At 41.8% G+C, this 26853-nt stretch overlaps 1 protein-coding gene across 2 annotated transcripts in view; it reads left to right on the forward strand.

Moving 5' to 3' along the window:
- The window catches only part of RANBP17 (RAN binding protein 17), a 548236-nt gene that overhangs the window by 272100 nt on the left and 249283 nt on the right, over nt 1–26853 (forward strand). For both annotated transcript variants that reach the window (XM_033927588.1, XM_033927589.1), the window contains one exon: nt 1592–1665. In XM_033927588.1, the coding sequence (XP_033783479.1) occupies nt 1592–1665 (74 nt within the window). The remainder of the gene's footprint in view (nt 1–1591; nt 1666–26853) is intronic.

The raw sequence follows: 26853 nt of genomic DNA on the forward strand, positions 1-26853 counted from the left end.
CTCCTGCTTGCTCGGGAGAGGGGCGGAGCAGTGGTCCCACGCTCCTCTCAACTCGGGCTGATGGTCTCCTCTGTGGCTTTGGTGGCGCGGGCTGGCTCCCGTCGCTGAAGAAGGGAAGAGAGATAACAAAAGTAAAAAATAGAAAAAAACTGAAAAGTTTCCTCTCCCGGCTGTGGGGGAGGCGGAGAGGGGCTCGTTTGGCCCTGCAGGCAGGGTCGATGGTCTCCTCTGGGGCTTTGGCGGCGTGGCTGGGTGGCGTGGTTATAGGGGAAAACACCCTCCAAGGATTCAAGACAAAGTTAGACAAGTTCCTGCTGAACAAGAACATGCGCTGGTAGGGCTAGTCTCAGTTAGGGTGCTGGTCTTAGACCAGAGGGCCGCCGTGTGAGCGGACTGCTGGGCACGATGGACCACTGGTCTGACCCAGCAGTGGCAATTCTTATGTTCTTAGGGCAGACGCTGGATGGAAGAGAGTGAAAAGGCAATGAAAGCAGAAACCAGAGACGACAAAAGGTAGAAAAAAATAATTTTATTTCTATCTTGTGATTCAAATATATCAGATTTGAAATATGTATCTTGCTAGACATAACTGGGGAGTGCAAAGCCCAGGCAGTGCTTCTTTAGCTTCCAGCTGGCTTAAGGCTCTCTCTGACCAGGAGGCAGTTGCCCTAGTTCCACTCCCCTAACACCATTCCTGTCATGTGTGACTGTGGTATTCTGTTACATGATATTTGTGTAGCATTCTGTAATAATTTGGCTTACTCCGTTTTCTTGATAATAGAGGGGATATATGTGAAGGGGAGGGGAGATAGGGGTTTTGTTGATCTTTGCCCTGTATTATTTGTATTTATAATATGACAATTGTATAGAATATTGTTTCTTTTTATACTTTAATAAAATATGTTCAATATAAAATCATAACTATTTGAGGCTTGTGCGGATGGGATCAGATGGTTTGTGGGACCGAGCTCGCGGGGACGGGGTGGCGATGGTTTTTTAAAAAAATTTCAGTCTTAGTAGTTTGCCGGTCCACAAAATAATTATTTTATTTCCGCCGGTCCATAGGTGTAAAAAGGTTGAAGAACACTGGTCTAGAGGACTTTCGGGGCTGGAGAGATCTTCTTACGCTCCTGCCCCATGCAGATCGCCATGAGGAAATGGCTGCTGGGAGTTCCAGTTCAAAGTGGTTTACAATACACATTCATAATTTTAATAACATTACATACACATAGTTTTACGTAAGATACTGATTAAAATTTGACAACATTCCTGCCCAAAATACTTCATGAGGAAACCTGGTGATATGTAAAATAATTCTAAGCAGGGGCAACCTAAAAACTCATATAAAAGGAGCTTATTTAGTCCTCTAGTAGCATGAGTCATATTTCTTTAAACATAGGATCTGATTATTTTTATTCACTAAAGTTGAAACTCTTTAAAGCCTTGATTTAGGTAAATGGAATGCAGTATGAATATTTTCTTAAAGTTACAAGGAAGAGCGTTAGCTACTGTGAAGTAATACTGCTACCCTTACGTCATGCATTCATATTTGAAAAAGATTTTAAAATGATGTTGTTTTCTTTTTTCCTAGGTATATGCTCGCATGTCGGAGATGTTAGGGATAACAGATGACAACCATGTGCTGGAAACATTTATGGCAAAAGTGTGAGTCTGTAATTGAATTACACATTTCTAGATAATTTGTCTGTTAATGTTTACAGATCACATTTTTTTTCATGATTTACAAAGTTTCATAGCAGAACTTTATTACCAGCGCAAATGCAGAATACTGGTTGTAGTTTGGATATGACAGCAAGTCACTGAATAAAGCACAACTTGCCTCTTTCCCCCTGCCCAGGCCACATGAGTAGCTCAAAGGCCTTGGGGCTGAGACAAGCTCTTATTGTCTTAATCCTCTGAGGTTATGCATCAGCACCACTCTGGAACTAGTACAATAGTGGCAGTAATTGTCACTCCTTCCCAAGTACACTTGGACCCTGCTAATCTCCTCAAACTGCAGAGGAATGAAACCCTGGCATCTGCACCATCTTTCTCGGATGCAAATTGCTATAATCAGTACTGTACTTGCTAAAATTATCAGTAATCCATGACTGTACTGATACTTTTATTTGAATAGGTTATAAACTAAACAATCAATCTGTGATTTTGTGTTACGTATGATGAAAATAGGCAGAAGAGTTCAAGTTCAATTAATAGTTTACTACCATGAAATCAGTTTTTTATTTGCTATTCTTTTTGCTAGAAGTAATAAGGGAAATTGTAGACTTAGGGCTCCTTTTACAAAGGCGCATTAGGGCCTTAACGTGCGGAAGAACGTACGCTAGACCTTAACACCAGCATTGAGCTGGCATTATTCTAGAAGTGTACCGCGCAGTTTAGCGCACGGTAATTCTGTGCGTGCGCTAAAACACTAGCGCACCTTAGTAAAAGGAGCCCTTAGTGGAAATAAAATGCAAATCCTAGTGGGCCTTAATTTAGTAAATACCACTAAAGTTTAAAATTCTGATAACATGAAGCAAATGGAGCTGAGAACAATTTGAGACTGTAGTTTCACATTTCTGTGATGCCTTAAAGGAGAAACAATGCAGTACCAGCTTATGAAAAATACTGTATATCAAACTACATGAAGATAGAAAGAGGCAGGCAAAGGTCCATGCTGTTTCACAGTGTTGTATTGCAGCTATACTGTGTTACTTGCTATCTAGGCTAAAGAGTTTAGGGCTCTTCAGCTTGGAAATGGCTAAGGGAAGATATGATTGAAGTCTACAAAATCCTAAGTGGTGTAGAACAAGTACAAATGAATCCATTTTTTACTCCATCAAAAATTAGAAAGACTAGGGGACACTCGATGAAATTACAGAGAAATACTTTTAAAAGCAATGGGAGGAAATATTTTTTCACTCAAAGAATTGTTAAGCTCTGGAACGCATTGCCAGAGGTTGTGGTAAGAGCGGTTAACGTAGCTGATTATAAATGGTTTGTACTATGATCTAAATTGTTCTAAAAGTAGATTTTTTTTTAACAAAGCAATCTCAGCATACACTTGATTTACCACTTGGGAAATCTGCTGTTGTCAAATGTCTTCTTCCTCCAAAATAACTCCCAGTACCTTTAAAGAAGAAGCATGAGGTAATTCTTTATTTCTTACCTTCACCTGTAAGATCAAATCTTCCCAGTTTTTGTTCCCAAAGAACAGCACAGCTGACTTCACATACCAAAGCAAACAGCTAAGCACCTATAGGTCCATACCGAAAGAGAGGGTTAATTTCTGGAACTGATCATTTGCTTGAAAGAGAGAGGTAAGTACAACTTCAAGCTACCATACACCTAGCTCTTCTATACTTTCCCATGTTGTGGTGTATGTCTGTTCTGTTGCATATGCAGTCCTTGTTTTAATTGCTCCATTTTCTTTCTCATATTCATAACTTATCACGGAGTGGGTTCACCTCCTCCTACAACTCCTGCAGGCCTCAGAACAGCCAGTGATCTGGAGGTGAAGCATGAGGGGGAAGAAGACAATGAAGTTTTAACCAGAGAATAAGGTCCAATGGAACTAGAGTATGAAGAACATTCTTCTCACCCTTATATCATGTGCCAGGGTTAATATTGTACCTTGTCAACGTTAAACGAAAACACAAAACAGAAATAATTTCCCACTTAATAAAAAGGTTTTTTATGAAAGGTAAAAATATGTGTTCAGTCATCTGTAGTAATGTCCCTGATTAAATGCGAGACTCCACTCATCCCAACAACACATTCTAGTCATTCCTTCCTTTAGGCAGATAACTTATGACACACATTTCATCTTCTCAGCAGTTGGTCCCACCCTTTGGAATGCTCTTCTCTCCCACTTACACCAACTAGATACCCTCTAGAACAGTGGTTCCCAAACTTTTTCTGTTTTCAGCTCACGTAATGTTTCAAAATTTTTCCATGACTCCCTAGGTCAAACGATAGTTCTGTAATCTAATACATACCTGACAATTGTTAGCTTGAGACGATTATTAATTTTAAAAATTCAAACAACTTATCATAAAGGTTATCACAATAATCTTGAATTATTTATTTGAAAAAATTCAACAATATAAAAAAATAATCACAAACTAGTGAGATGGATGAGCTTGCTGTTCATTACAAATCTTCTCAAACCTTGGAACCATATTTAAGGCCAATCTTATTTCTTGTTCCACATTGATTTTCGCTCGGTACTTGCTTTTTATCACAGCGAGCTCCAAAAACCCAATCTCGCATAAATAGGATGTTGCTAACAGAATTAAGATTCTATGTTCTCGACTTCTAACAGCGGATATTCATCTCTTACTGAATACCAAAATTCCGTAATATCCATGCTGCTAAATCGTGTCTTGAGCATATTGTCACAAGAAAGCTGAATGAGACAGCTGGAAGTTTGGCTCTGAAGGAATCCTGAATCCAGGCAAATTTCATGGGATCATGTTCTTGAAAATATATTTCAAGCCATTTGATACTTTCTGAAAGGTGATCTTCAAAAACTGATTTTATATTGTCAGACAAAACAACTTCATTGGAGATCATGAACTGCTGCAAAAGGGGAAGCAATCTTTGCCACCGTCTTCATGCATTTTTCTCCACCATAATTGTAATTTTGTTTTGAAAATTGAAATCTTCTTAATCAATTTCAAAATGTGCATATTGTCTCCTTGCAAGGAGAGATTCAGCATATTTAACTTTTCAAAAATCTCACACAAGATGCCAGTTTCATCAAAAACTCTGTCTCTACAAAGTTTTTGACATACTCGTGTTTTTCTTCTTCAAGAAAAATGTAGAGTTCTTGTCGTAATTGAAATATATGAGCTAACTTATTGCAACAAGAAAGCCAGCGTGAGTGTCAGTAGTATAATAAAGATATATATTCAGCTCCCATATCTTCACACAATTTTTGAAAAATCTTGCTTTTACTGGGTGAGTTTTTATAAAGTTTATCACATCAACTACGTGTTCTAGGACCAAATTCAATGTAGGACTCATGTATTATGTAATGGGTCCACATTTCAGCTGGCGCTTTCTTCGAATAAATGCTTGTAATCCTCCATAACGGCCTGACATCGAACGACCACCATCCGTACAGACCCCAATACACTTTGTCCAATCTAAATTATTTTCAGTCATAAATATATTTAGGATCTCAAACAAATCCCGAGCCTTTGCACTTGCAGTTATTTTTTTACAAAAAAGAACTTCTTCCACAGTGACATTTCAAGTTTCAAGTTTATTAAGTATTTGATTAATCTCTTACTCAAATATCTAAGCGATGAACAAATCATTCAATTTACAGATAATACCGGGGTTATAAAAGACAGATGGACACTGAACAAAACATATTAAATTAACGACTAACAGAATAAACAGAAAAGGAAAACAAAGGGAAAGGCAGGGTAATGAAATACAATAACATATATAACAAATATAACATATATAACAAATCAAATGTGCATCCTTATTATTATCCGTGGTCTCATCCAACTGCAAGCCAAATTCCCTTTCTTTTAGTTTTTCAATCAATTGGTCATTGAGGTCTTCTGACATATGTTGAATTCTCCAACTGAAGGTATTATTAGATAAAGATACTGTACATTTGAAAGTACTTTCCCCGTAGATTTGCTGATCATAATGTTCACCATATCTATAGGAGCAGGTAGAATCAGTTGTTCCCCAATGGTATGGGGTTTTTTTTTACACTTAGCAACTCTATATGCAACTTTGTATAAGGCTAGCAGAATATTGTTTGGTATTGACAAATGCCGAGAAAATGTACCTTGCTGTCCTTTTCGTTCTTTTAATTTTCTGGTAAAGAAGTCACGAGTTTTATTAATCGAATGTGAATGATTAGTTTTCTAAATGACGCTTCAATTTACTTGGAAGCATATAGTCTGGTGGCAAAAATTTTAAACATACTATACATTGTTTTTTCTTCTCTGTTAACATTTGTTGACGTAAAGCCAAAGTCCAAATAACTATCGTCATATTTACGATATTTTCTCTTTTTTGCATATTCACTACTCGTTTGTGGTGCATACTCTTCATTTTGTGCTGTTGTGTGCTTATTAAAATTCAATAAAAATTTGTCCATTTTTAGGGTTCTGAAAGAGCAAATTTTAAAAATTATGTTGATCAGAACTTTTTTAAAAAATTCTTTATTGATTTTCTAAACTTCAAAAGTGCAAAACACAAATATATATCATATAATAAGTTAATAAAAGCACATTCAACTTACAAATATGCATAACCAACCATTGTCTCCCCCCAATCAATGATTATTCAATAAAACACAGAAACATAGACTATCCCAATAACCTTACCCTATTCAGGTTAAAAATATCCTCCCACCCTCCTCCCACCCCAGGTAGACATACTCAAAAGTCAAATTAGGATAGAAATGGCCCCCCTCCCTTTCCTGGATGTGTACAAAAATAAACCAAAACTGACTCATAATCAAAGACCTACTATATATAGTAAGGTAATATATGATGTCAATGGCCCCCAAACCAGCTTAAATAAATTACTGTGCCCCAAACTATCAGCATTCATTTTTTCATATCTATAGCTTGGACACAAATTTGCCCACCAGAAAGGAAAATTTAGACGGTCATAGTTCTTCCAGTTTCGGCTTACCATCTGCATGGCTATCCCAGTCATGACAACAAAAAGGCGGCATTTATAACGATCCATAGGGGGTTTAACATGTAATAACGTTCCACATATGACTGCCTCATACGTCAGTGGAATTGATGATTCCAATATGTTGTTAATCATACTCCAAATTGACCTCCAAAAGTTAAGTATCAAAGGACAATAGAACAACAGATGATCCAGTGTCCCTATGTCCAGATGACAATGCCAGCATCTGTTAGATTTAGAACTGTTTAGCTTGTGCAACCTAACACATCTCAAAGAGGCAGTGGCATGCAGATCCATCTCATACATATTTATTGTGGATATCCTGAAAACCTGACCTGGCTCCGGCTCTTGAGGACCGGAATTGCCTACCCCTGAACTAGGGGATGATCAGGATTGGGAATGAGAGAGAAACCATGAGGAAGAGGAGTGTGTGAAAAGAGGCTAAAAGGATAAAGGTGGGGGGGAGGAGGTTGAGAGAGAGTGATTTGGGCTAGATAGGAGAAAAAAAGTTTGATCAGAATAAATTTACAGGAAGACCTGGGGAGATGGAGGAGGAATAGTTTTCCTTGTGGAATCTCTTTGGTTCAGGTAATTAACTTATAAAGTTAGGACAGGGTTAGGGTTAGGGGGATACTGGAGCCGAAGAAAGAGCTGAGTCTTCAAACTCTCTTTTTTATTGAGAATTAATGAATGAAATGCAATGCAATGCACTAAGGGGACAGGCAACTTTTATGGGGTGAAGGGAGGGGATTCTGGTGGGGACGGATGGGATTTCTGTCCCCACACAACTCTCTGTTTCAAACCCCACTGTACCTACATATAGGTGACACCTGTAGGCATAAGGGCTATTGGTGTGGTGTACAGTTGGGTACCGTGGGTTTTAGAAGGCTTACCATACAAAAAAAGGGGCTATGATGAAATATGTACCTGGGACTTTTTGTGTGAGGTTACCTATAGCGCCCTTTAGGGTGCATTACTGCTCTGCTGTAATGTCTCTGTGGTCACTCTATTAAGAATGATTGGCCCTGTACAGATTGCAATATAAGACCAAATCAAATACATAATTCAATACATAAATAACAAAGATACATTTTTTACTTAATCACTTCTAGTCCCCAATAGAAGTGATCCAAAAAGTAGAGAGCGGAGAGGGAAAAAAAGGAAATAAATAACTAAAGATAGCATACATGATCAGGTTGGTATTCAATTGAATTAATCAGCTCTTATACATAAAAAATTAGGGCTTTAGATTTTAACTTTATCCTTCTCCAATCGCGACAATGAAAGGAAAGTCGTTAACTGAAAAGGTTCAAAAAAGACATTTCTGAAAAGAATAATGAACCACACATTTACATGGGTAACATAGGAAAAAGGTCATCCCCAGTGCAATAACCCCAGGTTTTAATAATAGAAACTCCTTGCATCATCTTTGGGTATCCCTACTTAAACTGGATACATTTGTACTTTTAAACCTAGAAATTTTTTTTGCATGTTTGAAGAAATTTTTCATAAGCCAGTTTTTATCAAGGGCCATAGCCACCGTCAATAGAAATGTAGTAGGGGTAATTGTTTCTGTATCTGAAACTTCAAGTAGTGCTGTTGCATTCATATCAGAAGCAATTGCTTGCTGCTGAGTTTGCAATTTCCCCAGAAAGTAATATACTTGAGATAAAGTAGGTAATAATTCCTCTGGAATTTCCAGAACTTCCAGAAAGTGCCTCACCAATTCCCTTGGAGTATACAAAACACTCCTAGGGAAGTTAACCACCTGATATTATTTGAGCATGATGAGTTTTGTAATGACTCTAATTTTCTTCTCAAGTTAATATTATCCTTTATCAAAGTTTCTTGAGTCTTTTTAGAAACATCCAATTCTTGGTTGACATTTATTAAGGAAGTTTTGGATTCTGTAATCTGCATTAGTAAATTCTTAATATCTGACCCTTGAGCTTTCACATTTTCTTCCAAATGTTGAAAAAGGGGATTAATTAATGTAGGCAGAGTAGCTACAAGGTCCTGGGGTCTGGACTGGCAGGAGGCAAAGTGTAGGAAAAAAAAAACCCTCCAGTTCCTTGCTTTCCCTTCACGTCGTCTCCTTGGATCTTCACGCCCCCTTGCTGACTCCCAACTTCAGAGCTCAATTCCGGACCACCCTCCGAAGACATGGTGTCCAGCTCAACTCCACCTTCTTCATTCTCTCCGGCCTCCTGGAGTTGCAGTAACTGAGTCCCCTCAGACTGCTCCATCCACGGCGAGCTGGTGCTCTGAGGACGTGGGGGCGGTGCCCTAGCGTCAGGGCTTAGAGTAGTATCAAGTCCCAAGGAGAATGCCGCAGATCTGCTAACTCGTGGCGTCTCCAGCGGGAGCGTCTCCGACGGTATCCGACGTAGGAGGTCTTCGATGTAACCTAATCCGGTCGCCGAAGAGCCCCGCGAGGCCCCAGCAGAGCTCTTTTCTCTCCATTTCGGCATCGTTCCAAGGTAAATTAGATAAGCAAAAAAAAGTTTTTCCAATAGAGAGCTCCCAGACATGCCTCACACCCGATCAGTGTGCGACCATTTTGGATCTTATATTGCTATCTGTACAAGTTTATACTTGAATGTATTATGAAAATGATTTAAAAAAAAACCAAAACAAAAGAATGATTGGCCCTGCTAAATCCCAATGGTTTGTTTTATGTGTTTTTGTTTGGGACGTATATTTTCATAAATGGTTCAGAAAGATAGATGCACTGATCACAAGTACATCCATTTTTGAAAAAAACAAGATAGCCGTTTTGCAGTTTTGAAAATGGCCATGTTTGGTACTGAATTTTTGGGTATGTTCTGCTAAATATCTAAACTTTGATTTAGACGTCATATTGAAAATGGCCCTCCACATCATTTCCCTCCCCTCCTCTCTCTCTCTTTACCTTCCTCTCTTTCTTACTTAATTTCCATATATCACTTCTAATTATTTTCTGTAGATTGTACATCATTCGAGTGGCTCAACCGATCAGCTGCTCCTTGTGAACCTGGGAACGTCACTTAATCCCCCCCCCCCATTACCCCAGGTACATTAGATAGATTGTGAGCCTGTTGGAACAGACAGGGAAAATGTATTAGTACCTGAATAAATTCATGTAAACCGTTCTGAGCTGCCCTGGGAGAACGGTATAGAAAACGGAATAAATAAATAAATATTTTGATAGTTTATTAAATCATTACAATGTATAAAAATAACAGCATATTGAGCCTCACATGCATTGCTGACTCATATGGGCACATCATAGTTTTAGCATGTTAGTTTATACCTAATTCAATAAAGGTTTATTTATTTATTTATTTTAACTAGGAATGGAGTCGGGGGGCTGCGGGGTCGTTCTTAACTAGGGCTTATATTAGGAGCATCTTTAAAAATCATGTTGAAGCTTATTTTCGGGGAAACATGGTATCTACCGGTTTATTGGAGTGCGGTTTATTCTGTCTTACAGTTGTATATACCTCCAGTCCTTCCTTTGTTTATACCTTATAAAATATACATGCAAAGCACACACTAAAATTTACAATTGCTCCTGAAGAGGCAAAAATATCTGCACCTTCAATGTAGATATGATCTTTGCAGGATTTGTGCTAGCATTTTATAAAGACACATAGGCGTCTGTTTGTCTTTTGAAACTGACTAAAAATAGATACATTCAAACCCAATTAACGTAGATGCCCTTTTATAAAATTACTCTCAATATGTATGCATGCAATCAGATTAAAAAAAAAATAAGACTAGATCATTTTGCCATGAAGAGAGGCAAACAGTTGGTCATCTTAGCAGCGCAAAGTTATTGGCTTTTGCTCAAAATAAATTAACCACACACATAAGGGGCCCAATTCTATAAAGGTTGCATACCTGCTTTGAGAAGGCTTCCACTATTTTTGGCTCCTGCCCACCATCAGCAGTAAGAGGGGAAGATAAATACATATCGAAAAAATTGGATTCGTCAATTCAGCGACTCCCATCCCAGTGAAACCTGACATACCTCTACTCCAAGGCCTTCTAAAGCAGCTGCAGCGCTCTGAAAGGGCTGCTTCGTGGCCTTCCCTGCTGGGGCTGGCCTTCCCTCTGCAGCATCTTTCTATCCCTCCCTCCCATCCCCTTGTGCAACAGAACCCTACCAACCTATCGTGAGAATGACATACTTCTGAGGCATCCCAAAACAGCGGTTGCGGCAGTGCTCTAAACAGGCCGCTTTGCGGCCTTCTATCTGCAGCAGTGATTCATGGGGAGGGGCCTAAGGCCCTGATTGGCTCAGATGCCTCAGGCCCCTCCTTTCAGGAAGGAGCCTAAAGAAGTCCCTGATTAGCCAATCTGGTCCCAATCAGGGACTTCTGTAAGCTCCTTCCCAAGGAAGTCCCTGATGAGGGGCCTGAGGCCCTTCCTTGTGCATTATGTGATGCACCAGGGAGGGGCCTAAGGCCCAGTGTCGTCGTTGAGGGAGGAAGAGGTGTTTTCAGTACCTCCTGCTTCCAACTTTTAAGGTACAGGGCAAGGAATCTGGAGGGGGAAGGGGCTTCCCTCCTGCCTTTTTTTTTCGGGTGGCGGGGTGGAGGAAGTTCCTTCAGTAGCAGGAGGGAACGGGCATCCTTCCTGCCATTTTGCCACGGGGTGGAGGGTGGATGGTAGCTTGGGGTGCTGGGTTCAGGTGGGAGGGCATGGTGCTGGGCGGGGGGGGGCTTTTTTTATGGGACAGGTTGTGCATGTTTAGCTCGCACACATCTGTTCCATTAAAAAAATACAGAAGCCCTAACAGCAATGACAGGAGGCTGCTTCCCTTGTCACTACTGTTAGGGCTCTGCGCATGTGTCAATCGCTCACTGAGCGATTGAAATGGTACGTTTGCATTCAGATGATTTGCATGCAAACTTGATAGTGCATCGATCACTATTGGAGAATCGGCCAACAGTGATCGAGTCGCTATCTTTAGTGCATCTAGCCCTTAAGGTCTAATGGGTTAGAGCCTAATCTAGATGTATCTGTTCTGAAAAAATGAACCAAAGTGACCAGTTCACTTCCTGTGTTTGGCCTATTAATTATGCCATTTTAGAGGATTTGCCAAAATATGTGGCATATAAACCTTCTGATTCAATTAGCATTGTTCATCCTACTAGGTAGTGACAGGTACAACAGTGAATAATTTATCTCCAAAGCAATTAATAATATCATAATATAATTAATAATTTCTGTCTCCTCTGTTTTAGAAACTTATTTATTTAGGAGCATTTTTACACTACAGTTTTTATTGTTCTGATGCAAGTATGTATAAACCATTAATATATGTGTCTATATACTTGCATAAGTAAATGAGAAGAGCTTTAACAAATAGAATAATCAGATTCACAGATTTAAATTAAAATATTTCTTTTGTTCAGTTATCAGGAGTAGCTTACTGAAATATGAACTTGGTGGGGAATGGTACCATTATTTTTTTGAGCTGTCTGTAGATATGACATGCATGTATATCAAGCTCTTGCACTTATTCCCAATAGGCATTTTTCATAGAAATTAAATGGTAATATCTCTGTTTTTCAAAACCCCTGTTGCAGGACATATACCTTGGCAATCTAACAAAGTATTTACATTTCATTATTGTTTTGTTATTCGGTAAGTGTCGCAAAGCTCAAGGTCTTCATGACCACTTGAGAGCCTACTTCCCTTGGTTTAGGAAACAGGACTGGTCAGCAGCCTTCAGAGCCTAGGATAGTCTATGCATATAGTATTTTATCCCAGGACAAGCAGACAGCATATTCTCACATGTGGGTGACGTCACCCACCCACAAGTGAAAACATCTGCCTGCTGTCCCTGGATAACACCTGTTATGGTACATAACTGTGCTTTTCAGTTCATCAGCAGCAGCAGTCCTTGTTTCCCAGACACTGTCCACTCGGTGTGAATTTCTTTCCACTTCTCAAATGGCCTCTCCCACCAGCATATACTGCTACTACTTGGAGCATAGCAAAGGCACACAAGCACCAGCAATGCTTAAATTCACCGGTTTATTCTAAGTAGTCTCTCAGACTTTGCCTCTTAGGCAAATCAGCTTTCGTTTTATTTATACTACCAAATGCACGCAGCGCTGTACAAAGTCACAAAGCGTAAGAAAACAGTCTATGCTTGGAAGAGCTTACAATCTAAACATGCAAGACAGACAAACAAGATGTGATGGATACAGTTAATCTGCCTTTCACAAAGCAGAGCACAACATAACATACAAAATAAAATCATTATACAACAATTAAAAGTTCAACATATTCATAGTAAATAAAAAATAAAGGCATATGAACAAATATTAAAGAGACAACAATCTTTCCTTACCAAAGCCTACCGCATTGATTACATAGCGAAACAACAACACTTCAACCGCCCACTCAGCTCAAATATTTCATAATATAGAACAGGTGGCATTTCAACAGTTTCTCAAAAGCACCCAAATTTCTTTGCTGTTTGATGTAAGATGGGAACTTATTCCACTCTTCAGGCCCTGTAGTGTAGAAATGAAAAAGCTCCAGCATTCAGTCTGAGTCTAACTTCCCTTCTGGATGGTTTAGACCAGTGTTCTTCAACCTTTTTATACCAATGGATTGGCGGAAATAAAAGAATTATTTCATGGACCGGCAAACTACTAAGACTGAAATTTTAAAAAACCATCTCCGCCCCATCCTCGCGAGCTCGGTCCCTGCAAACCATTTGAACCCATCCGCACAAGCCTCACAAATAGTTATGATTTTATATTGAACGTATTTTATTAAAGTATAAAAAGAAACAATATTTTGTACAATTGTCATTTTATAAATACAAATAATACAGAGCAAGGATCAACAAAACCTTTGTCTCCCCTCTCCTTCACATATATCTACTATCAAAAAAACTGAATAAGCCAAATTATTACAGAATGCTACACAGAAATATCATGCTAACAGAATACCACAGTCACACATGACAGGAATAGTGTTAGGGGAGTACAACTAGGGCAACTGCCCCCTGGTCAGAGAGAGCCCTAAGCCAGCTGAAAGCTTAAAGAAGCACTGCCTGGGCTTTGCACTCCTCAGTTATATCTAGCATCAGCTGTAGCAGGATACATATTTCAAAGCTGATATTCTAATCACAAAATAGAAATAAAATTATTTTTTTCTACCTTTTGTCGTCTCTGGTTTCTGCTTTCATCGTCTTTTCACTCTCTTCCTTCTAGCATCTGCCCTCTATCTCTTCAATCCAGCATCTGCCCCTTCCATCCACTGTCTGCCCTCTCCCCCTTCCATATGGTATCTTCCTGCTTTCTATACCTCTCTCCCCTGTTCATCAAGACTGCGCCTCCCTCTTTCCTTTTTACATGATTCATTCTGCTCTCTTCATTTTTATCTCTTCTACACCAGATCTAGCATTTTTGTCCCTCTCTCCTTATTGCTTTGCTGACCCCCTTCCCAGCATCAATCTCTCTCTACTTTCTCATTCCTCTGTCTCTCCCCTTTCTCTCATCTGATTTCTCCATTCCATCCTGACCCCTTCCCCTCCTCTAATCTCCCTGCCAGCTATTTCCTTACTATTTTCCTCCTCCCCTGTCCAGCAGTAACTCTCTTCCCTTCCCTCCTCCCCTGTCCAGCAGTACCCCTTTTCCCTTTCCTCCTCCCCTTATCCAACAGTCTCTCTCTTCCCTTCCCTTCCCTTTCCCTCCTCCCCTGTCCAGGAGTACCCATTCTCCCTTCCCTCTCCAGCAAATTTTTCCTCTCTCTAGCCTAGTGACAGCTCTGTGTACTTTTAACTTCGCCACAGAGCTTCCGCTAGCAGTAGTTTAGATGTGATTTCATCAGGCAGCCTCGGGGCCTTTGCTAGGCTGGCCCGCTTCGATGATGCGAGGTGGACCGACCTAGCAAGGGCCCCGAGGCTGCCTCATGAAATCACGGCTAAACTACTGCAAGCAGTAGCTGTGTGCTGAAGTTAAAAGCACACAGAGCTGCCACTGCTCGTCCGGAAGTGTGAAGACAAGATAAAGGCAGGAGGCCCGGCATACGTAGCAAAGGCAGGAGGCATAAGCAGATGGAATCCCGGCAAAGGCAGAAAGCATACGCGGCAGGAGTCCCGGCATACATGACAGCAACAGGAAGTTGTAAGTCAGCTGACGCTGGCAATGGAGCCTCTCTTCCTGCCCAGTATACAGTTTGTGGAGGAGACCCAAATCCTTCATGGACCGGCAGGAAATTTTTGCGGACCAGCACCGGTCCATGGACTGGCGGTTGAAGAACACTAGTCTGGACAAGTCATGAGGCATAGCTAAACACAGCTTTTGAAGGGGAGTATATGGCAGTACACATTCAACCAGATATTGTGGAGCACATCCTTGCACAATTAAATAGGTTACCAATAAGAGTTTGTATCTGATTCTGAATTTGATCTTAAGCCAGAAAGGTTTAAGATAGTATTCACTTACATATTCGTTTTTCTTAAGCCAAAATAGCACTCTAATAGAGTTCTGTGCTATCTGCAAAGATTTTAACACCACCAGAGGGAGGCCCAATAATGTCGATAGCACTGTCATTTGAAGAATGGTTCTATAATTGTCCCGTGATAAAGTTGACTCACCAGATGCAATTTAAAATACACTTTCATAATCATGCCCAGTAGATGCTGCCTAAATGTTAATTAATAACCACCCCAAAGTACCCCATTTGGATAGACTGGCACTTTTTCAGGGGGGGGGGTCTCTTTCCAGCCTTCCTTAAACTACACTCCAAATACCAGACTGAGTCCTTTTAAGCAAGATATGCAGGAGCTTCAGCCCAGTAGCCACTATACCCTAGGACAAACTTTAACTTGACCTTACAATCCTGTCTTCCAGCACTGCGTAGGTCTAGTAGCACTACAGAAATGATAAATATTAGTAATAGTAGTATTCCAGTTCAACAAACTTCCAAAGTCCATGACTAAAAATACCTTTTCCTCTCTTGTTCCTCCTGTCCCATTCATCTGCTTACTCATCAGGTCAGGCTGTGGCTCTTTCTTATTCTCCCCCATTTTTCCTTCTGCCTGCTTTCAGTCTAAGGACTACTTTTATGGGCCCATCTGTGCTTCCTACTACTATTTATTATTTCTATAGCTCTACCAGGTGCACACAACGCTGTACTTTAAACATGTACGAGACAGTACCTGCTCAGAAGAGCTTACAGTCTAATGGACCTGCCCTTCTACAACACTTCTTCCATATTTCTCTCAATTAGTTCTCCTCCCCCTTTCTTTCTTAAAAGGGAAATGACCCCATTTCACTGTGAGAGATCACAAACCTGTCAAAACTTAAAGAGGTAACAAACACCCTTTCTTTTGTCTGTTGCAATTTCAACCTGGAAACAGGAAGCTAAAGCAGCAAGACCTGTGCCTCTCACAATGTTTATTTCTTCTCTTATTCTGTATTGTTCTGTTTGCCTCTTGGCTTTTTAGTAAAACTAAATAAGCAGAACCTGGAAGTAACATTTCTCTCAATATTTGAAACTTTATTCAGTGGTGATTTTTCCTATTTGGCTGCTTCTTATAATAATTTAATAAAATGTTTCCTCTTAACTGTAGCCCATATTGATGATTGCATCCATGACTGTGTTATAGAGGACATTAAACCAATTCTCTGATGTACTTTGGTTTCATTGTGACGCTGGGTGTTTAGCATTAATACCTGTGCATCAGTATAGCATTTTAGTATAAATAATTGTACAGGTACAATGGTACCTTGGTTTGCGAGCATAATTTGTTCCAGAAGCATGCTTGTAATCCAAAGCGTTCGTACTGTATAACAAAGTAAATTTCCCCATATGAAATAATGGAAACTTGGATGATTCGTTCCACATCCCCAAAATTTTAAAGAAAAAAACAGTACTTAAACATAGAAACATAGAATATGACGGCAGAAAAGGGCTATAGCCCATCAAGTCTGCCTACGCTAATGACCTACCACCAGACTTCACCCGGCTAGAGATCCCACATACATATCCCATTTCTTTTTGAAATCGAGCACGCTGCTGGTGTCAATCACCTGCAATGGAAGTTCATTCCAATGATCGACTACCCTTTCGGTGAAGAAATACTTCCTGGTGTCGCCATGAAATTGCCCACCTTTGATTTTCAGCGGATGACCTCTTGTGGTTGAAGGTCCTTTAAGAAAGAAGATATCATCTTCCACCTCGATGCGGCCCATGATATATTTAAAAGTCTCAATCATGTCCCCCCTCTCTCTACGTTCCTCGAGCGAGTATAGTTGCAGTTTATTCAGTCTTTCCTCATATGGGACGCTCTTGAGTCCCGAGACCATCCTGGTGGTAATTCGCTGAACCGACTCGATTCTCCGCACATCTTTTTGATAATGTGGTCTCCAGAATTGAACACAATATTCAAGATGAGGTCTCACCATGGATCTGTACAGGGACATTATGACTTCAGGCCTCCGGCTGACGAAACCTCTACGGATGCATCCCACCATTTGTCTAGCCTTGGATGCAGCTTTCTCCACCTGCTTGGCAGTTTTCATGTCTTCACTAATGATTACTCCCAAATCTCGTTCTGCCCTAGTCCTAGCTAAGGTCTCACCATTCAGAGTGTAAGTTCTGCATGGGTTTTTGCTGCCAAGGTGCATGACCTTACATTTTTTGGCATTAAAGCCCAGCTGCCAAGTCGAGGACCAATGTTCCAATAAGAGCAGGTCCTGCTCCATACTGTCGGGTAAGGTAATGTTATCTACTATGTTGCATAGTTTGGCGTCGTCGGCGAATAGTGTTATTTTACCTTGAAGCCCTTGAGTCAGGTCTCTTATGTATATGTTGAAAAGGATCGGTCCCAAGACCGATCCCTGTGGCACTCCACTGGTCACCTCTGATGTATTGGAGGGGGTACCGTTAACCACCACCCTCTGAATTCTACCGCTTAACCAGTCATTGACCCATGTCGTCAATATCACTCCCAATCCCATCGAAGTCATCTTGCTCAACAATCTGCGGTGCGGGACGCTATCAAAAGCTTTGCTGAAGTCCAAGTACACGACGTCTAGAGACTTCCCCATATCCAGTTTCCTTGTAACCCAGTCAAAGAAGCTGATCAGATTGGATTGACAGGACCTTCCCTTTGTGAATCCATGCTGCTGGGATTCTCCTGTAGATTCTCCTCGGTCAGGATCGTATCTAATTCTTGTTTAATAAGTCTTTCCATGAGTTTGCTCACTATTGAGGTGAGACTGAACGGTCTGTAATTCGCAGCTTCCGTTCTGCAACCTTTTTTGTGCAATGGAATGACGTTAGCTGTTTTCCAGTCCATGGGGACTTTTCCGGTACTTAGGGAAAGATTGAACAGCACGGATAGCGGTTCCGCCAGGACATCACACAACTCCCTAAGAATCCTGGGGTGTAGATTGTCTGGCCCATGGCTTTGTTCACCTTGAGTTTTGATAGTTCGCCATGGACGCTGCTGAGTGTAAACTTGAAGTTTTGAAACGGGTCTTCCGAGGTTTGCCTTGCTTGCAGTTGTGGACCGGTCCCCGGCGCCTCACAAGTAAAGACTGAGCAAAAGTATTCATTTAGTAGTTTGGCTTTATCAGAATCCGTTTCTGCATAGGACTCGTCTGTTTTCCTGAGACGTACTATCCCATCTGTGTTTCGTTTCCTGTCGCTAATGTATCTGAAGAAGGATTTATCCCCTTTTTTAATGTTTTTCGCTAGTTGTTCTTCTGTTTGAATCTTGGCCTCTCTGACTGCCGCTTTGACTGCTTTAGACCTGGTCAGATAGTCTTCTTTTGTCACCCTGTTTCCTGTATGCTTGTAGGAAATAAAAGCTTTTTTTTTTCCTTGACAAGATCCGAGATCTCTGCAGAGAACCACTGGGGCCTGTTCTTCCTCCGTCGTTTGCTTATTGTTTTTATATAGCGGTTTGTTGCCTCATGCAAGGTGCATTTCAGGATTGACCACATAGCCTCTACATTATTGGTTTCAGCTTGGTTTTGTAGCGCCTGATGGACGAAGTCTCCCATGCGTTTAAAGTAAGTGCCCCGAAAGTTGAGGACATTTGTTGCTGTGTTTGATCTAGTGAAGCCTATCTTGATGTTGAACCATACCATGTTGTGGTCGCTGGAGGCTATTGTATCGCCTACCGAAACTTCTGAAATGCTTTCTCCGTTGGTGAGTATCAGGTCCAGTGTCGCCTGATCTCTGGTGGGCTCCAGCACCATTTGTTTGAGTCGCGCCCCTTTTATGGAGGTTAAAAGCCTTCTGCTGCCGCTGGTAGTAGCGGAAAGTGTCTTCCAATCAGCATCGGGCATATTGAAGTCCCCTAGCAGAACCGTGTCCCCGCGTAAAGTGATGTTCTCAATGTGTTTGATTAGTTCCATATCCCTGTCTTCCTGCTGTTTTGGGGGCCTGTATACTACACCCAGATACAAACATTTTTCGTTTCCTCTGGCCAGGTTCACCCAGAGTGATTCCCCGGTGTAGTTAACATCTGTGATTCTGGTGACTTTGATGTTATCTCTAGTGTATAGTGCTACCCCACCCCCTATCCTTCCCTCTCTGTCCCGACGAAGTAAGTTGTATCCTGGTATAGCCATGTCCCACCCATGTGAGTCTGTGAACCAAGTCTCAGATATCGCTATTACATCGAGGTCGGCGTTCGTTATCTCTGTTTCTAATTTTAGAATTTTATTGCCAAAGCTCTGTGCATTAACATACATAGCCCTCCATACTTTATGTTTGCTAAGACCCTGTGTAGAATTTCCCACCTGAGTTTGAGTGGCTTTTGTATGATTGTTTTTACTGTGTGAACTTACCTCGGTCTCAGAAATGGAGTGTCGATTCACCTCTCCTGGAAAATTACTTACTGCGCTAGTACATGAGTGTGTACCCTCCCCCAACTTACCTAGTTTAAAGCCCTTCGGAGGAGGTGGGCTAGTCGATGTCCGAAGACGTTCTTGCCTCTCCTTGTCAGGTGGAGTCCATCTGGTCCCTGCAGTCCCTTTAGTGCCTCTCCATGGTCCAGGAAGCCGAAGTTCATGTCCCTGCACCATTCATGTAGCCACTCGTTCGTCCTCTGGATACGCTCCTCCCTGGCTCTTCCCTTGTCTCTTACAGGGAGGATCGAGGAGAAGACCACCTATGTACTTGGATTGCAAGATCTCACTCGTTTCAAACAGTCACTATAGGGCGGGTGAATTGGGTGTGAAGCTTTTATTACGTTCAGCCGCACTCAGCATGAGATGCGTATATGCGCTTGAACTGTGGGTGCATGTATTATGTTCAGACGTGATCAGTGATGTGACACGCATATATTGTGCGTATTTGACGTGGCACACGTATTTGTGCTCGTACTGCAAGACAACGCTCGTTTATTGAGTTAAAATTGAAGAAAATGTTTTGCTCGTCTTGCAAAACACTCGTAAACCATGCTACTCGCTATCCAAGGTTTGACTTTATTAATAAAATGAGAAAACGGCCCGTTTTCACTGTGACCAATCTGATTCTCTCAAGGGGAATTTTGGTGAGCACCCAGCTCGCAAACCCCTATAATTTAGCTATGGCAATATCTGTTTTAGTACGGCGTAACTTTTTTTTCTGAACCTTCAGGTAGTCAACCCCTTTTCGCGAGAATTCTTGTAGAAAGACAAAGTGGCATTCTATTGCCCCGCCTCCTGTGCTCCAATATCCTCAGTTGTCTTTTCTGCTTGTGTTTATTTTTCTTTTAAATTTGATTTTTGCTTACCGTTCTGATCTTTCAGCATCTTTAAATTCTGTTAACAAGATTTTTCTTACTGTGAACAACTGGATGAGGGAACACAAATTAAAACTTAACCCAGAAAAACTAAATTTTTCTGTGCTTCTCCTAACAAAACTACAGAAAAAGTTTTGACATTAAATGGGATTACTTATAGAATCAACTCAGAAATTAAATTCCTGGGTGTGTATTTGGATAAGAATTTATCTATGAAAACATTTACTACTGCCTTGGTTGAGAAATGCTGCTTTATTTTATGGAAGCTGAGCAGGATTAGGTCTATCTTCAGTCCCTCTGAATTTAGAATGTTGGTTCAGTCTTTGGTTCTCAGTACATTGGATTGTTGTAAATCTGTTCATCTTGCAGGTCTACGTTCAAATCTAGAATAGATTACACAAGATTCAAAACGTAGCTGTACGTCTGATCTTTAATTTGAGAAAGTCAGATCACGTTACTCCCTATTATAGAGAGCTTCATGGGTTGCCTTTTGAGGCCAGAGTATTACTTAAATTTGGGACATTATGCTATAAAGCCTTACACAGTCAAGCTCCTAGTTATTTGCTGGATCAATTTGCGCTCTTTAAGTAGGAAGTCCGCTGTGGATTACTTCGATGTTTGTATTTCCTTCAGTGTGTGATTCCTATACAATAAATTTTTACATCGAACGATTGCATTCCAGGCAGCCAGTCAGGATTCTGAGTTACGTATCTTGTTTGCTACCTCAGGCTCCTATCTGCACTTCTGAAAACTATTGAAAACGTCTTTGTTTGTAAGATTTTTGGGAAATGAATAAGTCACAAATTTTGTAATTCGCTGATTTGTATAGTCTCATGCTTATGTAAACCGCATCGATTGGGAAGGTTTTGTGGTCTATAAATGTACTGTAATATTTGCGAGGCTTTTCAGTACTGCAAAGGATCCTTGTCTTAGGACATCTCTGGCTGCAGGAGAGCGCAGACTCTCAGGTCAGAAGTTTGCATCCAAGGGACAGCCTGCTTTGCAGTGCACCCACTTGGACAGCTTGCACTAATAGTCCAGGAGCTCAGGGACTGATCCCTTGGGAGCAGGGCACACCACAGTTTTCATCCGCAATGGGCTTGAATGCAGGCTGCATGGGGGGAGGTTCCAGGATTGGGGCTGACTGCTTTCTTCCCCCTCCCCCCCATTTGCCTACGCAAGGTCTGGTGGGCATTGAGGTCTCCAGTCAGTTCATTGGGGCCCAAGAGGCAGTCTGAAGAGACTAGCAGTTCGTATTCCAGGCTTGTTGTGTGAGTTCTCTCTGTAAGCTGTCTGCAGCTTCAGCACTTGCAGCTCCCAGCACACAGTGTGCACAGTGAGTAACAGGCTGACAGCCTGAAAAACAAAATTGGGTGAGGGGGGGTTAAAACAAGTTTTTTTCAGGGTTCTGGGGTTAGAGTCAGGGTGCCATTTGGCAATATCTGATTTAATACCTCTACTCTTCCATAAAATAATATATGACCTTAATTTCAGATCCTATTCATTCTGTGGACACCAAATGTGTCATCCAATAAAACAGCATGCTATGCAGCATAGTGTTTCTAACACCATACAGGAACATTCGTGAAATATGGACTTTGGTAAGGGTATCATTAGCATTAGGCACACAAGGCTCATGTACCAAATCTCCTAAACAGTACCCTGAATCTCATTTTTGCACCAGAGTGTGCAACAAATTGAAGAGGGAGTTATTTCCAACTTGTCTTGCTGCTACTTCATGCCAGCTGAAGACCCAAGAACTGATTAAATAACACTAGCTAGAATTGCCAGGTTCCACTTTCAAAAAGACATATATCTATCTTGAAAGCTTCCCTCTGAATGACAACTTCTTTTGTAGACCCAGGAAGGAAAGAGAGAAGGAATAACAGTGAGAGGGAGGTACAGAGCAGAGGGTTAAGCGAATGGAGAAAACAGCATAAGAACAGAAAACAGTATTGAGAGAAAACATGGGAGTAGGCAAGTGAGTAGGAGGAGAGAACATGGACATTGGTGGAGAAGAGAGAACTGGAAAGTGAGAACTGGGGAGAGAAGATGAGTGTGTGGAAGTAGAGTGGAGAAGAAGAGCAAATGTGTGGCTGAAATAAGTGAAAGATTGTGGGGAGTGTGGTGTTGAAGGGACAGGATTCATGAGGCAGGCAGAGTAGAGAGATGCAAGAGTGTGGAGTATTCTTTAATCTCCTCCCACACAAATGCACATCAAATAGCAATGGTGGCATTCAATGCCTCTGGAGGAGCACTTCCACTTCTTGGCCCTTCTGTGTGGACTGGCTACGTTGCCATGCACCTTCACCAAGGTGGTGGTCATAGTAGCAGCACACTTTCGCAAGGAGGGGATATAGGTGCATCCTTACTTAGACGATTGGCTGATTCAAGCTCTGCTGAATCTGAGGGAAGGACAGCAGTGGAGCCTGTGATTCAGCTTTTGCAGAGCCTGGGCTTGGTTATAAACTTTCAGAAAAGCCACCTGGAGCCAGCACTGTCCCTAGAGCAGGGGTGCCCAAATGATGGATCACAATCGACCAGTAGATCGCAAAGGCAATGCGAGTCGATCACGCTGACTTTGCGATCTTGTTTTTCCTGCCTCCTTGAGCCAGGTCAAACGCATACAAGTGCCAGACCCATAAGTCTTCACCTCTGACGTCAATTCTGACATCGGAGAGGAAGTTCTGGGCCAGCCAATTGCTGCCTAGCTGGACTGGAACTTCCTCTATGATGTCAGAATTGATGTCGGAGGTGAAGGCTTATGTGTCCGGTGCTTGTATGTGCCAAGCCTGGCTCGGGGAAGCAGGGAGAAATCAGCGTGGTGGCTTGGGTGGGGGGGGCAGGGAGAGAGAAAAAAAGACAGGCAGGCAGGGGGAGAAAGAAAGAAAGACAGAAATAAAGAGGGGGCAGGGGGAGAGAGAAATAAAGAGGGGGTAGGGGGAGAGAGAAAGAAAGACAGAAATAAAGAGCGGGCGGGGGAGAGAGAAAGAAAGAGATACAGAAAGAAAAGGGGAGGGGGCAGAAATAAATAAATAAATATTGGATTTACAGAAGAAGGAAGTGCAACCAGAGACTCATGAAATCACCAGACAAAAAGGTAGGAAAAATAATTTAATTTTCAATTTAGTGATCAAAATGTGTCCGTTTTGAGAATTTATATCTACTTTCTGTATTTTGCACTATGATCCCCTTTTACCAAACCGTGCTAGTGGTTTTTTGCGCAGGGAGCCTATGAGCGTCAGGAACTCGAGGGGCATTCAGCGCAGCTCCCTGTGCTAAAAACCGCTATCGAGGTTTAGTAAAAGGGGAGGGGGTATATTTGTCTATTTTTGTATAGTTGTTACTGTGGTGCCATTGCTTATTTCAAAGTCATCTGCCTTGACCTCTGTAAAAAAAAAACCAAATGCAAATGATAATTAACATTTTCTCTGTGTACAGTGTGCTTTGTGTTTTTTAAAATTTTATTGTTGGTAGATCATTTTGACTTGGTCATTTTAAAAGTAGCTTGCAAGCCAAAAATATGTGGGCACCCCTGTGCTAGATAAACATCAGTATGGATTCAGGAAAAGGCACAATGTGAAGACCTTGATGACATTTTTGGATGTACTTTGGCATGGACTAGATATGCGGAAGACATTCTGTATAAGAACATACGAATAGCCTTACTCGGTCAGACTAATGGTCCATCTAGCCCAGTATCTCGTCTTTTACGGAGGCCAATCCAAGTTGTAAGTACCTGGCAAAAACCCAAATAATATCAGCAATCCATGAAACTGATCAAGGGCAAGCAGTGGCTTCCCCCTTGTCTTTCTCGATAACAGTCCATGGACGTTTCCTCCAGAAACTTGTCCAAACCTTTCTTAAACCAGCTATGCTATCCACTTTTACCACAACCTCTGGCAACGTGTTCCAGAGCTTAACTATTCTCTGAGTGAAAATAAATTTCCTCCTATTGGTTTTAAAAGTATTTCCCTGTAACTTCATAGAGTGTTCCCTAGTCTAAAATTTAATGCTAAGAAATGCAAGATCATGCATTTCAACTGCAAAATCCCGAGGGAGTGGTACAGTTTAGAGGGTGAAGAACTTTTATGCATGAAAGAGGAGCGGGACTTGAGTGTGATAGTATGTGAAGATCTTAAGGTTGCCAAACAGGGGGGGCGTGGCTTGGAACACGCACAAGATGGAGGTGTGATCACATTGCTCTGCTCCCCCAGGCACTAATTCTGAAGAATTTGCTGTAAAATAAAGTTTCTTGTATCAAAAGAACTTACTATAAAGTCAGAGGATGGCAACTTCAAGGCAGACGAAACTTGAGACGGCTTTTGTGGGCACTGCTAAGCGTGTCAAGCATGATCATGTGACGCCGGCAAAGACTGCACTCCCGGATGAGGAAGAAATTGATAAAAAAGAAGTGATGACAGCGCTGGAAAAAATACAGCAGATGCTACAAAAGAACACAGATTACATACAGGAAGTAAAGGAAGAGGTTGTCAACATAAATAAGCAGTTGGAATTGGAGTGACAACACTGGAAAAAAAATGGAACAGTTGGAACTAACAGAGGTTCAGTTTAAATCTGAAAGAAAAATCATTTCAGAGATGCAACAACAACTGGAAAATTTTGAGAATCGTGGATGTCGGAAGAACATAAAAATAATTGGGCTGGCGGAAAAATTGGAGGGAGATAATCCCATAAAGTTTCTGGAGACTTTAATACCAAAACTTTTTCAGCTGAACTCAAAACAACCTCTTGAAATTGAAAGGGCACACAGAATTCCGTTCCAACGGTCAGAAAGTCAGTCAAAGCCCAGACCGCTGATCTTTAAACTGTTAAGGTTTCAGCAAGCCTTTGAAATACTGAAGTTGGCAAAAGCAGACAAAAATTTGACATATAAAGGATCAAAATTATTATTTTTGCCTGACTTTGCAAAAAATACAGCAGCATTGATGCAGCAGTTTCTGCAGTTAAGACCACAGCTTAAAGACAAAGGATATAGATACGGTTTATATTTCCCTGCAAAAATGAGGATTTCCTATGGGAGTAAATCACTATATTTTGAGGATCCAGGGAAGTTGAAAGACTTTCTGAATAACTCTGAACCAATGACTATGTAAGGAAGAAAAGGTTTAGAAGACAGAAATATATTAATAGGAGTGGAATATAAAAGTAAGACTTGAATAGAATGGATGGAATGCTAAGGATTTATGAAAATGTTACATTTCTTCTTTTATGTATGTATGTAGTGAATATGAAATTGAATGAAATGGTTTAGAATTCTAATATAAATATATTTAAAGAAGCATATTCATAAATAAATTAAAAGAAATATAGATATTATCCCAGGACAAGCAGGCATGATATTCTCACACATGGGTGACGTCATCTACGGAGCCCCAGCGCGGACAGCTTTTTCAGCAAACTTGCTAGAAGTTTCAAGTTTGCACACTGCACCACGCATGTGCTAGCCTTCTCGCCACTAGAGGGCGCATCCCCACCTCGTGGTCCTCAGTTCATTTTCATCCGCGGAGCCAGAAGCCCTGTGGATAAAATTGTGCTACTTTTGCCTTCTGTCGCCGCGGCTGTGTTCGGATTTTCGACGCGGTCGCTGCGCTACGTTTATTTTCTTTCTTTGTTTTCTTTAATTCTCAAAAAAAAAAAAAAAAAAAAAAAATTTCATTTTTGATTTCGCTCCGGGGGCTCCTGGTAGCCGTGGCCGAGGAACCTCGTTTGTTCCCGGCCTTGTTTTGGGCCCATGTCCCGGCCCGTAACGGGTTTTAAGAAGTGTGGTAAGTGTGATAGACTTTTGTCCATCACTGACCCTCACAGGTGCTGTATTCGGTGTTTGGGGCCCCATCACCCGACAGCATCGTGCCCTAAGTGTGCCACCTTCCAGAAACGGGCCCTTACTCGTCGCAAGGCCCGCATGGCTGATCTCTTTGCCGTCGATACCCCGACGGGGAAGGCCTCGAGCTCGGCCTCGGCTTCGGCCCCGGCCTCGACCTCGGCCTCGACCTCGGACCCCTCGGCTCCCGCGAAGTCGGTTGCCTCGCAGAAGCAAGCCCCGGGTAAGTCTCCACTTCCTTCCTCAGTTTCATCTAACAGGAAGCCATCCTCGGGCTCGTCGTCGGCGGGACCGTCGACCTCGACCCAGCCCAAGGTGTCGAAGGGGTTAGCCCCGAGGGAATACTCGAAACCGAGGTCGCCCTCTGCGGAGCGCCCCCAGGTGCTGCCTCCGGGTCTCACTATCCCGGCGTTCCAGGAGTTGCTTCGCGCTTTGATCTCCTCGGAGCTTTCCGGGGCCATTGAGACCTTGCAGCAGGCTTCGGCCTCGCCTTCGGTCTCTGGGGCCCCGCAGTTGGTGACCTCGGCCTCGGGCACCGGCCTCTCAGCGGCCGAAGCTCCCTCGGCCTCGACCT

This window comes from Geotrypetes seraphini, chromosome 18 (assembly GCF_902459505.1).
Source record: "Geotrypetes seraphini chromosome 18, aGeoSer1.1, whole genome shotgun sequence".
Taxonomy (NCBI): Eukaryota; Metazoa; Chordata; class Amphibia; order Gymnophiona; family Dermophiidae; genus Geotrypetes; species Geotrypetes seraphini.